This window comes from Moschus berezovskii, chromosome 1 (genome assembly GCF_049115385.1).
Source record: "Moschus berezovskii isolate FMDL1 chromosome 1, NW_MosBer_1.0, whole genome shotgun sequence".
Lineage (NCBI taxonomy): Eukaryota > Metazoa > Chordata > Mammalia > Artiodactyla > Moschidae > Moschus > Moschus berezovskii.
Genome location: NC_142460.1, coordinates 163712239 through 163737351, shown reverse-complemented (window position 1 = coordinate 163737351; position 25113 = coordinate 163712239). Strand labels below are relative to the sequence as shown.

General features: G+C 44.1%; 1 protein-coding gene across 2 annotated transcripts in view; it reads left to right on the top strand.

Annotated features, from left to right (window-relative positions):
• DSCAM (DS cell adhesion molecule) overlaps nt 1–25113 on the top strand; it is a 337475-nt gene that overhangs the window by 228612 nt on the left and 83750 nt on the right. For both annotated transcript variants that reach the window (XM_088828353.1, XM_055420373.2), the window contains exon 16: nt 6987–7120. In XM_088828353.1, the coding sequence (XP_088684479.1) occupies nt 6987–7120 (134 nt within the window). The remainder of the gene's footprint in view (nt 1–6986; nt 7121–25113) is intronic.

The following is a 25113-nucleotide window of genomic DNA, read 5'->3' as shown; positions in this document are numbered from 1 at the left end:
ATTTACTGAACGCATCGCAGTGCACAGAGCTCTGTGAACAGACCTGTGGGAAGGTCAGCAGGAACTGTGATATGTGATCTTTGGTCTCTCCTGCCCTGGTTAACAATCTCCTTGTTAGGACATCTGAAAGTGGAGCTTAAGAGCAAGAGAAAAAGCAACAGAATCAGGATATTTCTGAGTCCTCTGGCCATTCCTGTCTTGAGCCATGCATCCCCTGGACGGCACGGATAGTGTGTTCTCAGATTAGGATAGAGTAACCGCACCTTGGTTTACCTTAGAAGTGATGGACTCTGTGTGTGTATGTGTGTGTTTGTGTGTGTGTGTACTTGTCTAGCCACCAGCAATGCCACCCTTCAGGAAACACAGAAGGCTTTGTATCAGCCCTGCTCCAGAGTCCTGCTGCAGCTGGCAGGCTTGGGATTTGCTCTGTGCAGTCGTCACACACACAGCCACACAGTAGACCAGGACATCCCAGGAGGCCTTCCACACTGTGGGCATCAAAACTCCCTGCACTATGGGGATTCTCACATGGGCTCCTGGGGACCGGAGAGGTGCCCAGTGGTGATGAGGAAGCCCCTGGGGAACTCCCTGCTCGGCTTCAGGAAGAGCCCCTCCACTTCCATCATGTTATACATGGGTCTCCCACATGACACTTTACAGGATTTTCCCACTTTAAAGGCTGTTTGGAAAGCACAGCTCCTGTGAGAGCAAAGGCCAGATGCACTGGAGTGTGATGGAGACTGCTTGGGTGTGAGGATCCACCCATTGTGGGTATGCCCCTGCAGCTCCGTGTCTCCTGCTCATGGCTCAGAGAAGCCATGTGGAGCTGTGGCTCCAGTGGGCCCAGGTGTGGTGGTGGGTCACACGCACACACAGGTGCACACAGACACCACACACATCACATACACGTGCATGACACACATGCACACACACACAGTACACGCACTATGCACATATACTTACACTATACAGAACACCCGGAGAAGGCAATGGCAAGCCACTCCAGTACTCTTGCCTAGAAATTCCCATGGATGGAGGAGCCTAGGGGGCTGCAGTCCGTGGGGTCGCTACAAGTCTGACACGACTGAGAGACTTCATTTTCACTTTTCACTTTCACACGTTGGAGAAGGAAATGGCAACCCACTCCAGTGTTCTTGCCTGGAGAATCCCAGGGACGGGGGAGCCTGGTGGGCTGCCATCTAGGGGTCACACAGAGTCGGACACGACTGAATTGACTTAGCAGCAGCAGCAGCATACAGAACACACACACATCACACACATCACATACACATACAGGACACACATGCACACATACACAGTACACGCACTATGCACATATACTTACATCATACAGAACACGCACACATCATACACATCACATACACATACAGGACACACATGCACACATACACAGTACATGCACTATGCACATATACTTACATTATACAGAACACACACACATCACACACATCACATACACATACAGGACACACATGCACACATACACAGTACATGCACTATGCACATATACTTACATTATACAGAACACACACACATCACACACATCACATACACATACAGGACACACATGCACACATACACAGTACATGCACTATGCACATATACTTACATCATACAGAACACACACACATCATACACATGCATGACACACATGCACACATACACAGTACATGCACTATGCACATATACTTACATTATACAGAACACGCACACATCATACACATCACATACACATACAGGACACACATACTCACATACACAGTACACACACTGTGCACATATACTTACATCATACAGAACACACACACATCACACACATCACATACACATACAGGACACACATGCACACATACACAGTACATGCACTATGCACATATACTTACATTATACAGAACACACACACATCACACACATCACATACACATGCGTGACACACATGCACACATACACAGTACATGCACTATGCACATATACTTACATTATACAGAACACGCACACATCACACACATCACATACAAATGCATGACACACATACTCACATACACAGTACACACACTGTGCACTATACTTACACTGTACATAACACACACACACCACATACCACATACACATGCACCACACAAATATACAATATGCACAAACCACACACACCACAAACATGTACTTACACTATACATACCACACACACTCCACACACATCACATACACATACATGACAAGCATGCACATGTACACAATACACACACACTACAAGCCACACACACCACACACATGCACACATAAACTGCATACACACCACAAACACCACAAACCACACACACCAGACACACCCACACAGTATATACATGCACTCACACGACACATACCATACACACCACACACACCACATACACATACATTACACATGTGCACACACACTATAAACACACATTACACATACCACACACACACCATGTATCACGTACTCCACATGCACACAAACACACCATTTGCACAATACACATGCAGGCATACTATACACACACATTTCACACATCACACAAATCACAAAGCACACATCACATACACAAATACTACACACACCAGACAAGCCATAAACCACATACACACACATGCACACCCCTGCCTGTGGCTGATCATCGAGGCCAGAAAAATGATGATGATAAAAATGAAGTTGACTGAAGTGTCTGTAAGATCTTTAGACTTCTGTCTTACTTCAAATCAAGACAGTATTTTTACAGAGCAATAACGTTGATGTTTCACATTAAGATACACTATTAGATGGCTGGACTGTGTGGATGTATTTTCTATGTTGTACAGCAAATCCTCAAAAACTTAAAAAACTACAAATTCATTATCTGACCATTTCCTGGGGTCAGAAGTCCAGGTTCCGTTGTCTGAGTACCCCCCATTCAGGACCTCACAGACTGAAATCACCATGGTTACTGGGCCTGGAGTCTCACCTGAGGTTAGGTCCTCACCCAAGTTCACTGGTGTGCATATGCTTAGTCGTGTCCAACTCTTTGCGACACTATGGACCGTAGCCTGCCAGGCTCCTCTATCCATGGGATTCTCCAGGCAAGACTGAGAGAAAGTGAAAGTCGCTCAGTCGTGTCCGACTCTTTGCGACCCCATAGACTATACAGTCCATGGACTTCTCCAGGCCAGAATATGGGATTGGGTGGCCTTTCCCTTCTCCAGGGGCTCTTCCCAACCCGGAGATCGATCCCAGGTCTCCCACATTGCAGGTGGATTCTTTAGCAGCTGAGCCACAAGGGAGGCCCAAGAATACTGGAGTGGGTAGCCTATCCCTTCTCCAGGGGATCTTCCTGACCCAGGAATCAAACCAGGGTCTCCTACATTGCAGGCAAATTCTTTACCAACTGAGCTATGAGGGAAGCCCCACACAAGAATCCTGGAGTAGATTTCTATGCTCCCCTCCAGGGGATCTTAACAGCCTGGGGATCGAACCCACGTCTCTTATGCCTCCTGCATTGGCAGGCAGGTTCTTTACCTGGTGAGCCACCTGGGAAGCCCAAGTTCACTGGTATTGAGCAGGATCCATTTCCATGTGACCTCAGGGCTGAGACTATCTTCTTGGCTCCAAGAGGCCATGCCCCTATCCCTGTCATGTGGCCCAGCAGGGTCTCACGGTCATGTGGTCACAAAGGGGCAGCTTGGCCCTCGTCACCCACAGAACCTTGTCTCTACAGTTCCAATCCCTGTCTGACCTCTAGACCCTCTTTTAAGCTGCTCATCTGATTAGGTCTGGCCCACCCAAGGTATTCCCCTTTCAATTAACTTAAAGCCAGCTGATTGTGTCCTTAATATATCTGCAAAATCCCTTCACCTTTGCACAACATGTAACCTGATTTTGAGAATGATCCATCCATCACAGTGACAGGTACCACCCACATGGAGGGGGAAGTAATTACACAGGTGTGTACATCAGGGGGTGAGAATCTTGGGCACTCTCTTAGAACCCTGCCTGCCACACTGAGATCATTTAGAAAGTCTGCTTGGAGGACCTCATATGTTCCAGATGCTGGCCAGGGCCCTGGAGACACAGAAGAGAACAGGATGATCTGGTGAGGTTTGCCGGCTGGTGGGGGAGTTGTATATTTACCAGTCACTCCTGAGTGGGTTATGACCCCAAGTGTCATGAAGAAGAGTCTTCAGAGAACCCGGGAGTCTTAACCTCATCAAAGCTGGTGACAGAGAGGGTTTTCTTGAGAAAGTGGGAGTTAGCAGAAGATGAGTGATGAGTAAGAGTTGTCAAGGACGAGGTGGAGGGTGGGAAATGATCCCAGGCAAGAGGAGCCTAAGGCTGTCGGTCATCATGTGTCAATGACCTGATGTGGGAGATGCACCCCACATCTGGGGACCTAAAATAGGGTCCAGTTCTAAGGAATGACATAGAGCCAGGAAGAAAGCCCAGTATCTGACTGGATTTGTCCACATGGAGGTTTAAAGGGCAACTTTATATGTCCACTGACAGGCAGTGAGGAGGGAAGAGAAATTCTAAGGTTTGGCTCTTGCAACCAAGAAGATGGCTGTTTCATTCCCTGAACTAGGGGAGGAGGGAGGCGTCAGAGAGAAGGTGGTGAGCCCTGTTTGGAAAAGGATAGTTCTAAGGTTTATGAGTCAAGAGTGAAAATGCTGGGGTGATCGGATGTTTGTTAGATGTGTGAGTTCTAAGAGCACCTTGCTGCAGAGAGGAGGTCTAGGCACTTGCTCTGCAACAAGAGAAGCTACAGCAATGAGAAACCCATGCACCACAACCAGAGAAAGCCCACACACAGCAGCAAAGATCCAGCACAGCCAAAATAAATACATAAATAAAAGGTTTGACTAAAAGGAAACATCAGGGAGGAAGGGCATTCAGGCTAAATTGACCTCACTGGAATTTTGCAGAAGGCAAATGAGGTTGATCAGATATTACCTAGGGGTGACAGAGAATGGAGACTTTGATCAGATATCAAAGATGATCAGACATTGTGGGAAATTCAAGTGTAGTATGGCAGCTTCCCAAGTGGAGCAGCAGTAAAGAATCTGTCTGCAATGTAGGAGATGCAGGAGACACAGATTCAATCCCTGAGTCAGGAAAATCCCCTGGAGGAGGAAACGGCAACCCACTCCAGTATTCTTGCCTGGGAAATCCCATGGACACAGGATCCTGGCAGGCTACAGTCCATGGGGTCACAAAGAGTCAGACATGACCGAGTGACTGAACACACTGGGTAAAATGATTGAGCAGGTTTCTTGTTGAAGTGAGCTCTAGGGGATATGGCCAAGAATACGGCTTATGCAGTTCTCAGATCATTGGTCAGAGAGACATTGTGTCAGCACCCAGGGTGGCTTAACAATATCCCTCAGACTGGGGGACCAACAGCAGGAATGTGTCCTCTCACAGTTCTGGAGGCCAGAAGGTCAAGGTCAAGGTGTAGGCGGGGTCTGTTCCTCCCAAGGGCTGTGAGGGAGCACAGCTCAGCTTGCAGGTGGGCATCTTCTCCCTGTGTCTTTACATCGTTTCCCCCTGCCACGGCTTCTCTGTGTCCACACCTCCTTTTTCACAAAGACACCAGCCACACTGGGTCAGGGCTCACCCAAATGACCCCACTTTATCTTGATTGTCTCTGTAAAGATACCATCTCTCTTTCTGGGGTAGTAGAGTTAGAGCTTCAACATGTGGGTATCAACTGGGAAAAAAAGAAGCACAATGTGAGAGTTGTGAATTAAGTTTTATTTGTGGCATTCAGTTCAGTTCAGTCACTCAGTCACGTCAGACTCTTTGCGACCCCATGAATCGCAGCACTCCAGGTGTCCCTGTCCATCACCAACTCCTGGAGTTTACTCAAACTCATGTCCATCGAGTCGGTAATGCCATCCATCCATCTCATCCTCTGTTGTCCCCTTCTCCTCCTTCACCCAATCCCTCCCAGCATCAGGGTCTTTTCCGATGAGTCAACTCTTCGCATGAGGTGGCCAAAGTATTGGAGTTTCAGCTTTAGCATCAGTCCTTCCAATGAACACCCAGGACTGGTCTCCTTTAGGATGGACTGGTTGGACCTGCTTGCAGTCCAAGGGACTCGAAAGAGTCTTCTCCAGCACCACAGTTCAAAAGCATCAATTCTGCGCTCAGCTTTCTTCACAGTCCAACTCTCACATCCATACATGACCACTGGAAAAACCATAGCCTTTACTAGATGGACCTTTGTTAGCAAAGTAATGTCTCTGCTTTTTAATATGCTATCTAGGTTGGTCATAACTTTCCTTCCAAGGAGTAAGCGTCTTTTAATTTCATGGCTGCAGTCACCATCTGCAGTGATTTTGGAGCCCCAGAAAATGAAGTCTGACACTGTTTCCCCATCTATTTCCCATGAAGTGATGGGACCAGATGCCATGAGGACTATATCCCGGGAGACAGGTTTTCAGATAGCTCTGAGAAACCACCCCAAAGAGGTAGGGGGATAGTCAGTGTATATATGACTTTTGTGAAGGGGTTACTCACAATCAAACATACATTTTGGCAGAGACTCACTGCTGGTCATTAGGAGCAGACGGCACCATGAAAGATTTTAGTGCTCTTCTAGATATGAGGAGAGGCGAGAAGTGGGCTCATAAAATGTTCTCCTCTATCTGAAGGCTTGTTTTGCCCGTTCTTCCCAGAGCACAGAGGGCCTCACTCCTGATTTCCACACTGAACTGCTTTCCAGAGGTGCTGAAAGTCAGAAGTTGCAGTGGCCATGATTTAATCCTTGTAGAGGTGGATTGGCAAGTACCAGTTTGTAGTTGCCACAGGTTTTCAGGGACACAATTCAGACTCCAACACCGACTCCTGAAGAGCAGAGCAGAGAGAGTGGCCAGGCCAGTGGGGTCCTGAGGGGTAGGCGGACAGAGCTGGGTGCAGCATTGAAGGAGGGGGAAGTACCATCATTTTGTGACTGAATGTTCTACTTTTCCAGTTCCAGGTCCCCCTGCCGGAGTCAAGGCAGCAGCGGCCTCAGCCTCCATGGTCTTCGTGTCCTGGCTCCCACCCCTCAAGCTGAATGGCATCATTCGAAAGTACACGGTGTTCTGCTCGCACCCCTACCCCACAGTAAGTTTGAAAATCACCCCGTGCCTTTCAAGCATCTTCCAGAAACAAGCCTCGGTCTCCCATCTGGGTCATTCTCATTTTGTTTCCACCTACTTGGGTCTTCCCAGTGGTTTTATTTTTCTTTCTGCTGTCTCCACATACAAAGCAAGGTTCTCATTACCACCTCATTTGAAAATAGACTTCTGAATCCTTCTAAGGGACACAATTGTCTGGAATTATTGTTTATTGGGCGAGTTCCCACAAAACTGCCAGCTGGCTTATCAAAATCAAAACCCAGAAGGCTTAATTGATAGTCAGTGGACAACGCCTATTGATTTTGCTGTTGCACTTGTCTTCGAATGCCTCCCCCGCCTGCTTCCCACCTCCCACCTTGCCTTCCTTCCCTGCCCATTCCCCACTGAGACTTAACAGCAGACAAACCCCTGTTGTCCTAGAAATGAGGGACTTTATCAACAATCTGTGACCCTCCCAAGTACAGTGTGTGTGTGTGTGTGTGTGTGTGTGTGTGCGCGCACGCACACGCTCATTTGCTAAGTCACGTCCAACTCTCTGTGACCCCATGGACTGCAGCCTGCCAGACTCCTCTGTCCATGGAATTCTCCAGGCAAGAATGCTGGAGTAAGCTGTCATGCCCTTCTCCTTCCCAACCCAGGGATTCAACCTCTGTCACTTGTGTCTCCTGCATTGACAGGCAGGTTCTTTACCACAAGGGCCACCTGGGAAGCCCCCAAGGACAATAGTTAGCTTCATTCATTGTGGAGGAATTAAAAGTTAGAGTACTTAACATTTCAAAATGCAGTATTTATTTTCATTAATATCATCACTGAATAATACTTACAGAGTTAAACTGTTTCTTAAACAAACAAAAAAAATTGAATATCCAAGAAGGACATCATAAAGAAAGCAAAAAAAATGGTTCATCAAATTGATGATGTCTTCATAGAAATGTTTATGGCCTTTCCTGAGGTAGGCACTGTGTCCAATCCATCCTTCTATCTCCCAGCTCCTGGCATAAAACTCGACCTGCATAGCCATTCAATAAGTGCTTGTGGAATGAATATGCAAATTAAGTTTGTCTTTATTGTGGTAAAATATTATAACATAAAATGTACCTTTTCTAAGTGTTTGGTTCAGTGGCATTAAGTCCATTCACATTGCTGGGCAACCATCACCACCATCCACCTCCAGAATTCTTTTCATCTTCCCCAACTGAAACTCGGTCCCCGTTAAGCACCAGCTCCCCACTTCTCCTCCCCTGGGCCCTGGCAACTACCCCAAGTCTATGTGTGTGCTAGTCTCTAAGTCATGTCCTGCTCTTTGCAACCCCACGGACTGTAGCCCAGCAGGCTTCTCTGTCCATGGGATTTCCTAGGCAAGAACACTGGAGTTCGTTGCCATTCCTTCTCGAGGGGATCTTCCCAACCCAGGAAAGTCTAGGAATCTCATATGAATCAGCAGAATCGGATTGCGTTTCTTTCTGTGCCTGGCTTATCTCACTGAGTGTGTTGGAGGTGAATCCACGCTGTAACATGTGTCAGAATTTCCTTCCTTTTAAAGACTCAATAGCATTCCTGAACTAATTTAGTAATTATTTTTTAATTAAAATGGCATGTTTTCCCAAGTCTAGAGTCTAAATGGGTCCAGAGGCCTGGTGGCCCCCTAAAAAGTGAGGATGATTAACATTAGTTAGCCAGGGGAGAGCGGGGCTGAAACTCACAGGGGCTCTTCTCTCACTGAAAAGTATCAATTGTCCGTTCTGCTGTTTATACATCAACAGCAGTACCTCTGGAGTTGAAGTGGAGACTTAGAAGTAATACGCTCACAGTTGGGTTTCAGAACTTTTGTGACTTCCTTATTTGGTTTCAAACATGCTATTAATTCTCACCTGCTGAATCCAGTTGTCAGATCCTACCATCAAAGTCTGGAGATACAGAGCACCGTAGATGACATGGTGGGTGGCCCTGTTCCTCTGCTCAGAGGCCAAACACTGAGGTCCCTGTGTAGGTTCTGACCCGCTGATCATCAGCCCTGACATAGCATCACATTCACCAAAGAGATGCTAAGTTATTGCTGAAAGTGTGTCCACATTTCACGAGCATTCGAAGGGCTTCTTTTGTAATTTATTTGTTTATTGCAGGATAATTGCTTTACAGTATTTTGTTAGTTTCTGCTGTACAACAACATGAATTGGCCGTATGTATACATATATTCCCTCCCTCTCGAGCCTCCCTCCACCCCACCCCTCTAAGTTATCACAAAGCACTGAGCTGGGCTCCCCGTGTTGTACAGCAGCTCCCCACTGGCTATCTATTTACACGAGGTAACATATATATGTCAAAGCTACTCTCTCAATTTTTCTTCAGTCATTCACTGGTCTGTTTGCCATAGCACTCACAATTGCTGTTTGACTCCAACAAACTAGAGAGAAACCAGAAGGGCATAGGGACAACCAGCAGCTCACGCTCGTCTGTCTTCCCAATTGGCTCTTCATGTCTAAACTAAAGGCCCCTGCCTGGCTTATTTAGAATTAGTTCTGAGTGACTGAGGCTTTGCTGAGCAAGCTCACATCTGTGGACCTAGGGCGCCGTGTTAGTCTTCATCCTCCCAGCTTACAAATTCCATCCTATAAAAAGAGAAATTACTAGCCTGATCTCATGATGGAAAAGTGTGTAAGATGGAATATAAATGATTTGCCCAGGGATTTCCAGTCTCTCCCTGCACAGAATAATGGGATTCAACCTCCCAGAACCTTCTCAACAAGAGCCTTCCAAAAATTACAGTAGTGAGATCGAGCCAATCAGAAAAGGTGGGAAATACAATGAACTTCTCACCCCACTGATGTCTTCCAACCACTAGCGGGTGTCTCTGTGCTGTCTTTTGCTAAACTATGTGCTCAGTCCTATCTAACTCTTTGCGACCTCATGGACTGTAGCCCACCAGTCTTCTCTGTCCATGGGCTTCTCCAGGCAAGAATACTGGGGTGGGTCACCATTTCCTCCTCCAGGGAAGCTTCCCAGGGATTAAACACACACCTCTTGCATCTCCTACACTGGTAGGCTAATTCTTTACCACTTGTGCCACCTAGGAAGCCTTTGCTATCTTTGCATGCCTGCTAAGTCATTTTGGGCTTCCCCTGTGGCTCAGGTGGTAAAGAATCTGCCTGCAATGTGGGAGATCTGGGTTCGATCCCTGGGTTGGGAAGATTTCCTGGAGAAGGGAAAGGCTACCCACTACAGTATTCTGGCCTGGAGAATTCCATGGACTGTATAGTCCAGGGGGTCACAAAGAGTCAGACATGACTGAGCAACTTTCACGAAGTCATTTCAGTCATGTCCAACTCTTTATGACCCCATGGACTGTAGCCCACCAGGGTCCTCTGTCCATGAGATTCTCTAGGCAAGAATGGACCGTATTAAAAAAAAAATCAAACACTGTAGATTTAGAAGTACAATTATCACCCAGGTGCCTATGGTCTCCTGGGAAGTGCCACTTATTAAGCTTCTGGGAAAGCCCAGAACCCCAGAGCTGTCCTCGATAATGAAAAGTGAACCAGAATCAGTTTTCTTCCATCTCTAGAGCCTCACTGCTACTCGTCTATTTCAAACATCATTTAAGACCACGAGGTCTATTTTTAATAGACTTTATTTTTTAGAGCAGTTTTAGGTTGACAGAAAAATTGAGTGTGAGCTGCAGAGATTTCTCATACGAGACCTATTTTTAAAATAATACCATTACAAGGAAAGATTAGAGAGAACTAATGCAAGTCTCTTCAGAGGTGAAGAATTGAAAAATTCTTATACAAGGAACAGCATGATATAGTAAACAATGTCCTTGTTAGCTTCCTTACAGAGGCAGACAGCTCTGGGTTGTCCTAATAACTGATGGCCTCATCCAAAGTGCAGTGAAGCGAAACAGAACATCTAGACAAATGATTGGTCACACTCGAGGCAATCTTCCACATAAACACTTTCTTTAATTTTTTAGAGGAGCTACATTAAAAATCTGATAAAAACTGTAAGTCTTCCAACAGAAAATGCACACGTGCACCACACTTTAACTATAATTTCAAGAAGCTGTGGACTTTCTAAGGATCTGGAAGTTCTAGGCTAAGAACCTAGCTTCAATCTGAATTTTTTATGCCCAGTAGCAATGAGGACTTATTTTATTGCATGTCCGTGTTTTCATGTAAGAAGGGTAATTAACTACCTGGTTTTAGTTAGACCGAGGGGTTTTCTGAGACGCAGGACTTTCAGTGATAAAACCAGGTCAGTCTCAGGCAATCTGGTAGAGTTGGTCATAGTATATATAAGGGAAGAACCACATGGCTTAACATTCAGCCAAGTTTCTGTGTATGTGTGAGTTGTAAAGGTGGGCAGACTTCTTTCTATGAAAATTAAGGAATTCACAAGGATACATGTTTGAATTCATAGTCACCTATGATACCAAGGAACTCACTGGCAAATCCAAGAAGCTTCATTAAAGTCAATTTTGAATGTACCCAAATGTACAAACAAGCAGATAAACGTGTTTCCAAAATCCAATCCTTTTTCATAAATCTACAATGATTTGTATCCAGTACTCATACTCATCTTGATGAGTTTTTGTTGTTGCTGTTATTGCTCCCAGGTACTGATAATTGTAGCTTCTTGGTACATTTTCTGAAATACATATTTTGCAAAGCATATTTCAAAGTAAGTAAGTTGAGAGATTTGCTATGTGGAAATAAGTCACCATAGACCATTTACAAGTTGGGAAGAATTATTAACAATATATAACTTGGGTTGCAGGATGGTTGGTTTTAGCTTTTAGAATCAGTGAGGTACTTCTTTGTGGTAATATTTGTGTAGCAGGGCCAGACTTTATTAAAGCCACAACTAGACTCTCATAATAAAACCGTATGACTAGGTGTAAAGCAATTGTCAATTTTATAATATCTCTAACAGGAAGGTTGGCTCTCAAAAGATGGTTAAGCAATAAAAATGGTTATTAAATTAAAAAATGGTTGTTATATTGATAGAGAAGTCAAAATCTCTTTGCTTCATCTGTTTGGCAGTTGTTAACTGTCTGGTCAAGAGGGCTTTCCTACCATCTTTTTCTTACAGTTAGTAGTATGCTCATAAAATTCTGAAGCAGCATCAGTGCTCAGTGTTCTCAATTTAAGTTGTTTGCCCATCCTCCAAATTCAAACTCTTATAAAAGTCAAGAAACACTGAAAACAATCATATAATATTTTTGAAGATTTCTTCACAAGATAAAGAGCCTCTCACTTGTAGGAGATACAGAAGATACTGGCAGGGGCCAGTCATGTTTGGATTGGGAAGAAGCAGCCAGATAGTGGCTGGAAACCTTTTGCATGAGCATTTCTGGCAAGAGAGCTCCCAGAAAATCTCCAAGACTCTAAATTTTTTGTGATTGCTTCTCTCGTTCAAAAATTTACCTGATTTTCTGTTTGTAATTTTATATTATTCTTATTAAAAGTGGCCTTCCAAATTGTAAAAAAATAAAGAAAAGAAAAATTCCATCTACTAGTCTGTGCTTTCCCATGGAGTGAATAAGAAACTATAAATTACTGGAGGGGAGAGATTGTTTTTTCCCTGTCTTTAGTTTCTGCAATTTAATTTTAAGTCAGAAAACTGGATGCTATCAATGTTCCAAGGCTTTTGCGATTCTGCCTAAGTAGCCAAAGAAACACAAGAGGGCAGTCTTAGTTCTGTATATTTTCTCTGCTCATGTATCTGATTTTTTTTTTTTTCTCTGAAATGACTTCATAGTCAAATGTAGAACATGGGAGGATAAATTAGGACACAGCATACTCTGTAATTTAATCTTCTTTGTAAGAGTCCCTCGGCTAACCTCCTTAACAGATGTAAATTTTCTCTGAAGGTCCTCAATTCATCCCCCTTCCCTGTGGAAGGGCTTTGTTCAAAGACACAGGCTCTTTCTTTCCCCTAATATGTGAAATGCCTTGTCTGATTATAGGCATTTGTTTCATGGTGTTCTCTCAGGTCAGCTTAGTAAAAAGGCATCAGAATATGAAACTCTGTGTGTTGCCAGACAAGACACTGTAAATTTGTCTCAAGACTGATTGCCTACAACTGGTGCTTGGTAAACATTAATCTCATTGTAGGAGGCTAGTTGATGCCAGGAGACATCCATCTCCTTAATCAAAGCAAAATCTCAAAATCCGTTTGATTCAGAAATTCATCCATATCATTTTGGCACCGTGGTTATTATTTTAATATATAATGGTTTGGATAATCAATTCATGCTCTATGAGAAGTGATGGAAATCTGAAGAAGTGAGCTAGCCTTGTGAGGTCCCAGGTAGAAAGGAGCTAACCTGGGCTTCCTCTCTAATAACCCTCCCTACTTAAAAACAGACTGTGAGAAGGTTATATATTACAGAAGCACGAGGATGTAGAATTTGTCTATTTTGCAGTGCTAAGCTGATGGCTGTAGAAATGTGAAATTAGATAGCCCGAACTTTTCATTACTCAGGCACATCTGATTCTTTGCGTGCCTATGTCCATGGGATTTTTCAGGCAAGAATATTGAACTGGGTTGCCATTTCCTCCTCCAGGGGAAATTTCTCATTAATGAAGAATAAAAATCAGAAAGCCTAAACATTATATCAATAAGCTGTGATCTACCTCAGTTATTCCAGTTTCAGATAATATTGCTAGCCAGTTCCTTGCATCATAAGGCTCAGTAAATGTTTCTGGATGAGCCAGTGAGACTTGTAGCAGCTGACTCTCCTCTGTGTAGCCCACACCTCAGAATTAACCAAATCTGGGAACCAAGAATGTAACTTCCAGCAGGTCCAGACAACATTGAAACCAAGGTATGTGTCTGCCTGCAACCCTCCCTAGACTGTAATTCCTCTCATCTTCTTGTGTAAAAATGTTTATTCTTAGGCTCAACTTAAATGCTAGGGTATTTATTACAATATTTTAGAGCATTTCCCATATTCTAGCTTTGTTGTCATCTAGTCACTAAGTCGAGTCTGACTCTTTGCAGCCTCATGGACTGTAGCCCACCAGGCTCCTCTGTCCATGGGATTCTCCAGGCAAGAACACTGGAGTGGGTTGCCATTCCCTTCCAGGGGATCTCCCTGACCCAGGGATAGAACTGCATGTCCTGCATTGGCAGATGGATTCTTTACCATTGGGCCACCAGTGAAAGTAAGTGAAAGTCACTCAGTCATGTCCAACTCTTTGTGACCCCATGGACTATATAGTCCATGGAATTCTCCAGGCCAGAATACCAAGTGGATGGCCTTTCCCTTCTCCAGGGGATCTTCCTAACCCAGGGATTGATCTTAGGTCTCCTGCACTGCAGGTGGATTCTTTACCACCTGAGCCATCAGGGAAGCCCAAGAATACTAGAGTGGGTAGCCTATCCCTTCTCCAACATATCTTCCTAACCTACGAATTTAACTGGGGTCTCCTGCATTGCAGGCAGATTCTTTACCAGCTGAGCTACCAGGGAAGCCCCATATTCTAGTTCCATTCAGTTCAGTCTCTCAGTCATGTCCAAATCTTTGCAACCCCAAGAACCACAGCACACCAGGGCTCCCTGTCCATCACCAACTCCCGGAGTTCACCCAAACCCATGTCCATCGAGTCGGTGATGCCACCCAACCATCTCATCCTCTGCCATCCCGTTCTCCTCCTGCCCTCAATCTTTCCCAGCATCAGGGTCCTTTCAAATGAGTCAGCTCTTCTCATCAGGTAGCCAAAGAATTGTAGTTTCAGCTTCAACATCAGTCCTACCAATGAACACCCAGGACTGGTCTCCTTTAGGATGGACTGGTTGGATCTCCTTGCAGTCCAACGGACTCTCAAGAGTCTTCTCCAATACCACAGTTCAAAAGCATCCATTATTCGGTGCTCAGCTTTCTTTATAGTCCAACTCTTACATCCATACATGACCACTGGAGAAACCATAGCCTTGACTAGATGGAACTTTGTTGGCAAAGTAATGTCTCTGCTTTTTAATACGCTGTCTGGGTTGGTCATAACTTTCCTTCCAAGGTATAAGCGTCTTTTAATTTCATGGCTGCAGTCACCATCTGCAGTGATTTTGGAGCCCAAGAAAATAAAGTCAGCCACTGTTTCCCCATCTATTTGCCATGAAGTGATGGGACCAGATGCCATGATAGTTTTCTGAATGTTGAGCTTTAAGCCAACTTTTTCACTCTCCTCTTTCACTTTCATCAAGAGGCTCTTTAGTTCCTCTTCACTTTCTGCCATAAGGGTGGTGTCATCTGCATATCTGAGGTTATTGATATTTCTCCCAGCAATCTTGATTCCAGCTTGTGCTTCCTCCAACCCAGTGTTTCTCATGATGTACTCTGCATATAAGTTAAATAAACAGGGTGACAATATACAGCCTTGATGTATTCCTTTTCCTATTTGGAACCAGTCTGTTGTTCCATGTCCAGTTCTAACTGTTGCTTCCTGACCTGCATACAGTTTTCTCAAGAGGCAGGTCAGGTGGTCTGGTATGCCCATCTCTTTCAGAATTTTCCACAGTTTATTGTGATCTACACAGTCAAAGGCTTTGGCATAGTCAATAAAGCAGAAATAGATGTTTTTCTGTAACTCTCTTGCTTTTTCGATGATCCAGCAGATGTTGGCAATTTGATCTCTGGTTCCTCTGCCTTTTCTAAAACCAGCTTGAACATCTGGAAGTTCAAGGTTCACATATTGCTGAAGCCTGGCTTGGAGAATTTTGAGCATGACTTTACTAGAGTGTGAGATGAGTGCAATTATGTGGTAGTTTGAGCATTATTTGTCATTTCCTTTCTTTGGGATTGGAATGAAGACTGACCTTTTCCAGTCCTGTGGCCACTGCTGAGTTTTCCAAATTTGCTGGCATATTGAGTGCAGCCCTTTCACAGCATTATCTTTCAGGATTTGAAATAGCTCAACTGGAATTCCATCACCTCCACTAGCTTTGTTCATAGTGATGCTTCCTAAGGCCCACTTGACTTCAGATTCCAGGATGTCTGGCTCTAGGTGAGTGATCACACCTTCATGATTATCTGGGTCGTGAACTATGTGCTAAATGTGTGCTCAGTTGCTCAGACATGTCCGACTCTTTTGTGACTCCCTGGACTATAGCCCACCAGGCTCCTCTGTCAATGAGATTCTCCAAGCAAAAATACTGGAGGAAGTTGCTATTACCCCCTCCGAGGGGATCGTCCCAACCCAGGGATTAAATCCACACCTCTTATGTCTCCTGCATGGGCAAGCAGATTCTTTACCCCTGAGCCACCTAAAAAGCTCATTGTGCCAAATGCTCTCTGCCTGTAGTTTTCAAACTTGTTTCTTCATGGCTCACAATCAGAAATACATTTTATGATCACACTCCAATACACACACACCCAAAACCAAAGCCTTGTAAACAACACTTCACTTACTACACACAATGCACTGTGATATTCTATGGGTTTTTTTCTCTTATTTTTAAAATGGGTGCTAGATCTGCTAAATTGCTTCTATGGCCCATATTTTTAAAAATACTTCTTTTCATCAGTTATTCCAGTGATGACCTTATGCAAGAAGGGATGTTATTATTCTCTTCTTCGTACTGGTATTGACATGAAGACTATACAGCCTGCCCAGGACACAGCTTAGCAAGGTTAAGACAGGGGCTGCAGCCCGAGGGAGTCTGAGCCCAGGACCAAGTTCTCCACCCTGACAGCTTACTGCCTTTCCCAGGGAAGTAGGCTCATTTCTCTTCAGCATCCCCAGCACTGATTTTTAGCTTCTCTTTGGCATAACTGTAATCTCTTACATCATTGTTAGAGGGGCATACCTGGGCTCCCATTACTGTGTCAGTTTCTAAAGCACAGGGACCACTGTTAGTCATTGTTATACCCTGGAAATTCCAGTATTATGCTGAAATAGTGGGTATTCAGCAAATGCTATGTTGAATTAAATCTTCTGGATGATGGCTATGAGTCATCCAATAGAGGTTAAATTGAATAATGAAGTTTCTGCTTAATAAGGCAGGGAAAGTGTGTTAAATACTTTGGGATTCTTTCCATCCCAGAAGGATTTCACAGAATGCCTGCACTTTTGAATCACTGACATGGAAGTCATTCTTCCATAGTTTCAGCTCCATGACCTGCTGCTGGACATCTTTTCTCCTATAATACCGAAGCTGAAAATTATGGAGATACCAGAAGTCACTTGGACTTCCTGGTGGCACTAGTGGTAAAGAACTCATCTGCTAATGCAGGAGAAATGGGAGATTTGGGTTCTATCCCTGGGTTAGGAAGATCCCCTTGAGTAGGAGATGCAACCTACATATAAGTATTCTTGCCTGGAGAATCCCATGGATGGAGGAGCCTGGCAGGCTATAGTCCACAGGATCACAAAGAGTCAGACACAGCTGAAGTGACTTAGCATGCACAGAAGTTACCCAAAGAGTATGCAGTCATGTTCTTTGTGTGTGTGTGTATACACCTTAAGTACATGAAACACCGAAGTGTTTCTAAGGAAGCTCAAGAATACACTTCCCCAAAATTTTTATAAAACCAGAGCTGATTTTCAAATGCTTAGATGTCTTAAGGAAACTTTTCTAGATTTTTTCCCTGGGCATATGATTGTACTTATAGTACTGATTGCTAGAGTAAAATTTGGTTAATCACAAGAGCATCAGTTCAGTTCAGTTGCTCAGTCGTGTCTGATTGTGACCCCATGGACTGCAGCACACCTCCCGGAGCCTGCTCAAAATCATGTTCCATTGAGTCAATGATGCCATCCAACCATCTAATCCTCTGTCGTCCCCTTCTCCTCCTGCCTTCAATCTTTCACAGCATCAGGGTCTTTTCCAGTGAGTTAGTTCTTCACGTCAGGTGGCCAAAGTATTAGAGTTTCAGCTTTAGCATCAGTTCAGTTCAGTCGCTAGTCATATCCGACTCTCCGCAACCCCATGAATCACAGCACGCCAGGCCTCCCTGTGCATCACCAACTCCTAGAGTTCACTCAAACTCATGTCCACAGAGTCGGTGATGCCATCCAGCCATCTCATTCTCTGTCGTCCCCTTCTCCTCCTGCCCCCAACCTTTCCCAGTATCAGAGTCTTTTCCAGTGAGTCAACTCGTCGCATGAGGTGGCCAAAGTATTGGAGTTTCAGCTTTATCATCAGTCCTTCCAATGAACACCCAGGATCGATCTCCTTTAGAATGGACTGGTTGGATCTCCTTGCAGTACAAGGGACTCTCAAGAGTCTTCTCCAGCACCACAGTTCAAAAGCATCCATTCTTCGGTGATCAGCTTTCTTCACAGTCCAACTCTCACATCCATACATCACCATGGAAAAAACCATAGCCTTGACTAGACAGACCTTGGTTGTCAAAGTAATGTCTCTGCTTTTTAATATACTATCTAGGTTGGTCATAACTTTCCTTCCAAGGAGTAAGTGTCTTTTAATTTCATGGCTGCAATCAGCATCTGCAGTGATTTTGGAGACCCAAAAATAAAGTCTGACACTGTTTCCACTGTTTTTCCATCTATTTCCCAGGAAGTGATGGGACCAGATGCCATGGTCTTTGTTTTCTGAATGTTGAGCTTCAAGCCAACCTTTTCACTCTCCTCTTTCACGTTCATTAAGAGGCTTTTTAGTTCCTCTTCACTTTCTGCCATAAGGGTAGTGTCATCTGCATATCTGAGGTTATTGATATTTCTCCCAGCAATCTTGATTCCAGCTTGTGCTTCTTCCAGCCCAGCGTTCCTCATGATGTACTCTGCATAGATAGAGCCTAATCCATGCCTGCCACACAAAAGTGTGACAAAGACCTGCTGGCACGTGATTAACTGCATTTGTATTTGTGAAACACAGGGCTTCCCAGGTGGTGCTAGTGGTAAAGAAACCACGTGCCAATGCAAAAGACATACGAGATGCAGGTTAGATCCCTACATTGGGTAGATCCTCTGGAGAAGGGCATGGCAACCCACTCCAGTATTCTTGCCTGGAGAATCCCGTGGACAGAGCCTGGTGGGCTGCCAGTTCAGTATTTCATGGCCAGTTCTCATGAAATATATTCTAAATCTGCTTTAAACTTTTTATGCTGCAATTTATATATATTTATTAGACTCCAAGTCTTGAGGAGTGAGGGGAAGAACATGTTATGTTTTATAATCTGATTCTTTTAAAAAAATAAACAATAATCTGGTTCTTTCTAGTCTCAATGAACCAGCCAATAATTGCTCATTATTTCTGTTAAGTCCATATAATTAAAAAAAAAATCACCATCAGTTGTCCTTCAGTTATATCAGGCATCAATCAAGAAAAATTGTCCAGTTTCTCTAACTGATCAAAATGCAGGATCTTCCCAGGTTTCCCACATTGCAGGTGGATTCTTTACCAGATGAGCCACCAGGGAAGCCCAAGAATACTAGAGTGGGTAGCCTATCCCTTCTCCAGCAGATCTTCCCGACCCAGGAATCAAACCTGGGTCTCCTGCATTGCAGGCAGATTCTTTACCAACTGAGCTGTGAGGGAATCCCAACACATATGTTAAGATTGGGCAAAAGCTTGATCTTTAAAATCCTGAATCTGATTTTTTACTTTATTGAACAAAGGAAAACAGAAGCATATATTCAAATGGAATTTCTGTACAGAAACAAGCCCTAAAATTCACTTTTCAAGCCCAGTCTCACAAGATTGCCTGCCCAATTTTGCAGATAAATTGCCAATACACATACTAGCTTTGAGCTACAATTCATTCAGACTAGACAGTGGTGTAAGCTTCCTCATTGCTTCTTACCTCTACCTGAGTAGCCATAGATGAAAATGCCTTTTTGATCAACTAGTTTTTGGAGCTTTTGAAAGATTCCAGCTTTGAAAATGGATCATCTTTTTGACTTGGCCTGATACAGACATCCGTTCGTTCCGTCCGTCCGTTCCGTCGCTCAGTCGTGTCCGACTCTTTGCGACCCCGTGGACTGTAGCCTACCAGGCTTCTCCGTCCATGGGATTCTCCAGGCAAGAATACTGGAGTGGGTTACCGTTTCCTTCTCCAGGGGATCTTCCCGACCCAGGGATCGAACCCGGGTCTCCCACATTGGAGGCAGACGCTTTAACCTCTGTTGCTATTTAAGGAAATAAATGGCTTTAAATCTTCTTCAATTAAGAATGGCTATCCTTTCCCAAAACTGTATTTTATTCCTCTATTATGTGTATCACTGAAAACAGCCCTTCTCACAATTTCTTTCTCATATGTGAAAAGTTACATAATCCTAAACCAGTTCTTTTGTGTAAAATTTGTTGAATAGGTGATAGCAATCAGGTTAATAAAGCACTTTTACAGAGAGATAATTTTTATGGCAGATGGTAAAGCTGAAACTCCAATACTTTGGCCACCTCATGTGAAGAGTTGACTCACTAGAAAAGACTCTGATCCTGGGAGGGGTTGGGGGCAGGAGGAGACAGGGACGACAGAGAATGAGATGGCTGGATGGCATCACCGACTCGATGGACATGAGTTTGGGTGAACTCTGGGAGTTGGTGATGGACGGGGAGGCCTGGCGTGCTGTGATTCGTGGGGTCGCAAAGAGTCAGACACGACTGAGCGACTGAACTGATGCCAATGGGAAAGGGATGAACCAAAACTATAGTAAATGGAGGTGATTTTGTTTAAAAAAAGAGTGAGGAATACAAGAATCCTGTAATGTCTGTCTGGTTATTGAGATGATCCCCGGATTTTAAACAATAGCGTGGAGAGACTACTTTCTTTATTGCCTTTTCTGGGTATCAACTGTAATTCACTTCCAAAACATTGTAACAATAATGTTTATATATGGGAGGCCCAAAATTAAAATAGTTTATGTTTGGAATTCTTTTTTAAAAGTAGTCCGTAACCATTTACATAATAGGCGATCAAGCGATCTTGGTAAAGTAAGATATGGGAAACCACCAAAACTGATTGATGTAGAACAAGTAGCTTTCAGTTCAGTTCAGTTCAGTCGCTCAGTCGTGTCCGACTCTCCGCGACCCCATGAATCACAGCACGCCGGGCTTCCCTGTCCATCACCAACTCCTGGAGCTCACTCAAACTCATGTCCACAGAGTAGCTTTAATGTGCTGTTATTTCAATGAGAACTGATCATCTTAGTCTATTTCTTTAGGAAGATCTTTGTGAAATATTATCTTCTTCCAGCGATGAAAATAGTGAAATAAAATGGAAATCAGATCAAAATGTATTATACATAGAAATTTTAAAAAGAGGCAAATCTTAAATTGATCCCACTATTTATTCTTTATGTAATCCAGGGTATTTCTCTGCCACTAAACAGAAGGATTTATATGCTCTGAAAGAGTCATTGCCCTATAATTAAAAGAGCTATCATTTTGCTTATTCTGCTTTGAGGGAGGTATTTTTTTAAAATCACTTCTGTGAACATTCTATCCAAAAAATCAGAGCATTCAATTTTTTAAAATAGGAGGTTAATAATTAGATGTTAAAGCTTTTTAAAGCACCATATTTCTTTGATGGAATTAGTTTTTCATTAAAAAGTTAATTGAAAATGTTTAAAGTGGATTCTTTTTATATCCATCAGAATTGCTGAATAATTTAATCTGAACAGTCTGCAACTCCATAGTCATTCTCTACACGTTTTTTCTGTTGTATTCAAACAAATTCTAGGTCATTATTAAAGTCACTAAGACAACAGGCACTTCCTCAGTCGATTCCAATGAGTGCTTCAGTTCAGTTCAGTTCAGTTCAGTCGCTCAGTCGTGTCCGACTCTCCGCGACCCCATGAATCACAGCACGCCAGGCCTCCCTGTCCATCACCAACTCCCAGAGTTCACTCAAACTCATGTCCATCGAGTCGGTGATGCCATCCAGCCATCTCATTCTCTGTCGTCCCCTTCTCCTCCCGCCCCCAATCCCTCCCAGCATCAGACTCTTTTCCAGTGAGTCAACTCGTCGCATGAGGTGGCCAAAGTATTGGAGTTTCAACTTTAGCATCAGTCCTTCCAATGAACACCCAGGATTGATCTCCTTTAGAATGGACTGGTTGCTTAGAGGGTCCCCAAACTGCAGTACTCTGACCTAGGATCCCTGGGAGATTAGTGGAGGGATAGGAAAGGCAAGGCCCTTGTCAGAGTGCCTGAAGCATCCATAGCAGAGTGACAATAAGAACATGCAAAACTATAATCCAAAGAGTACTCTAGGATTGGCCACATGCTAGGGTACAGAGCAAGCCTCAGTAAATTTAAGAGTATAGAAATTATTTCAAGCATCTTTTCTGACCACACCTACATGAAACTAGAAATAAACCACAGAAAAGAAATGAGAAAAAAAATGATTACATGGAGACTAATCCAAAGGGCAATAAAGATAAGGACTGTAAGGGATGTATGCAGGGCTTCCCTGGTGGTTAAGCAGTGAAGAATCTGCCTGCAATGCAGGAGACATAAGTTTGATCCCTGTGTCAGGAAGATGCCCTGGAGAAGGAAATGGAAACACACTCTAGTCTTCTTGCCTGGGGAATCCCATGGACAGAGTAGCCTGGTGGGCTACAGTCCATGGGCTCACAAAGAACTGGGAACTACTGAGTGACTAAGCCACCACCACCAAACAAAGTCAAATATGACACCTGATTGAGGAGATTAAAGAAGGCTTTCTGAGGCTTTACAAGTTCATCCATTGAGCTAAATAGTGTAAGTGATTTGGAAATGGATTTAGCCATTATTGGGTAAACATCCAGTTTTATAGAAATTACTAAAGAGCATTTAAAGTAGCTCATTATGGCTAATGTTATTTTCCAGTTAAATAATTTCATAGACACAAAAGGAAAATTAATACAACAGCATGTGGCTCAGCTGGTAAAGAATTCACCTGCAATGCGGGAGACCTGGATTCGATCCCGGGTTGAGAAGATCCACTGGAGAAGGGAAAGGCTACCCACTCCAGTATTCTGGCCTGGAGAATTCCTTGGACCATGGGGTTGCAAAGAGTTGAACATGACTGAGCGACTTTCACATGGAGAAGGAAGTAGCAACTCATTCCAGTTTTCTTGCCTGTGAAGTCCCATGGACAGAGGAGCCTGGCAGGCTACAATTCATGGGGATGCAAAGAATTGAACACGAGTAAGTGACTTAGTCCGGAGAAGGCAATGGCAAGCCACTCCAGTACTCTTGCCTAGAAAATCCCATGGATGGAGGAGCCTGGTAGGCTGCAGTCCGTGGGGTCGCTAAGGGTCGGACACGACTGAGCGACTTCACTTTCACTTTTCACTTTCACACATTGGAGAAGGAAATGGCAACCCACTCCAGTGTTCTTGCCTGGAGAATCCCAGGGACGGGGGAACCTGGTAGGCTTCTATCTGTGGGGTCGCACAGAGTCGGAAATGACTGGAGTGACTTAGCAGCAGCAGCAGCAAGTGACTTAGCCAGAGAAGGCAATGGCAAGCCACTCCAGTACTCTTGCCTAGAAAATCCCATGGACAGAGGAACCTGGTGGGCTACAGTCCATGGGGTCGATACTAGTCGGACAAGACTGAGCAACTTCACTTTCACTTTTCACTTTCACACATTGGAGAAGGAAATGGCAACCCACTCCAGGGTCCTTGCCTGGAGAATCCCAGGGTTGGCGGAGCCTGGGGGGCTGCCGTCTATTGGGTCGCACAGAGTCGGAGACGACTGAAGCGACTTAGCAGCAGCAGCAGCACAAATTGACTTAGCACATCCCAAGACAAGAATAATTTGCGAGTGAAAATAGGTCTGGAAGACACTGTTCCTAGGCTTTTCGTGCGGTGATATTGAAGCACCAGGATAAGACCAACCTTCCAAGCTTCCCATTTATTTGAGGAGGATACTGTCAGCTTCCTCAGAAATGCATGACTCTACCCACCAGACCTTAAACTATTACACAGGAAGGCCGAACACTGGAAATATGAGCTGTCTGACTTGGGTGTCAAAAAGTGAATTAGCTGCATTTTCCACTCTGCATTTTGCACTAGCTACATTTTCCACTCTGCGTACATTTTCGCTGCATTTTCCACCCTGGGTACAATTTTAGAGATGCAGATATGTCAGAAGCTTTGCTTAAAACTTGCTATAAATATATTTTTAAACCAATGCATGAAGTTCCCATTTATTTTCCTAAGCATTTTATAAATATGAACCCACGCCCTTGACCATGACAGGGATGATTTTTGGAAGGGAATTCAAATGATTTTACTTCTAGGTTTTAGTAGAAGTGTGTCAGATCCCTTATTTTAATTAACCCTCCAATTTGCCAAACCATGATTATATCTTGTCCCTTGAGGGGCAAATTTATCTTGTATGGGTATGTGCTAAGTTGCTTCAGTTGTGTCCAACTGTTTGTGGCCCTATGGCCTACAGCCGCCAGGCTTCTCTGTCCATGGGATTCTCCAAGCAAGAAGTGGGTTGGCATGCCCTCCTCCAGGGGATCTTCCCAACCCAGGGATCGAACCTGTGTCTCTTATGTCTATTTTGGCAAGTGAGTTCTTTACCGCTAGCACCACCTAGAAAGCCCCCCTTATAATCTATCAAAGGAATAAAACTCTATAAATGTCTATGAATTCAAGCTCCAATGCTATTTATGAGCTTTTATTATCACTAGGCATGATATTAAGAGCACTTGCACAGCCCAAAGAAGAGATCTGTAGTCCAGCAAACTTATATGATTGACCCCAGGTGTCCTATACCTATTGTCAAGCCTCACCACAGATTTCTATACATATCAGCCTCTATATGGTCTTCCCTGATGGCTCAGAGGTAGAGTCCACCTACAATGCAGGAGACACGGGTTCAATCCCTGGGTCGGGCAGATCCTGTAGAGAAGGAAATGGCAACCCATGCCAGTATTCTTGCCAGAGAAATCCCATGGACAGAGGAGCCTAGTGGGCTACAGTCCACAGGATTGCAAAAGAGTTGGATATTACTTAGCATCTAAACAACACGAACAACAGCCGCCATACTTGCAATGCAGAGTAGCATTGGCATAAC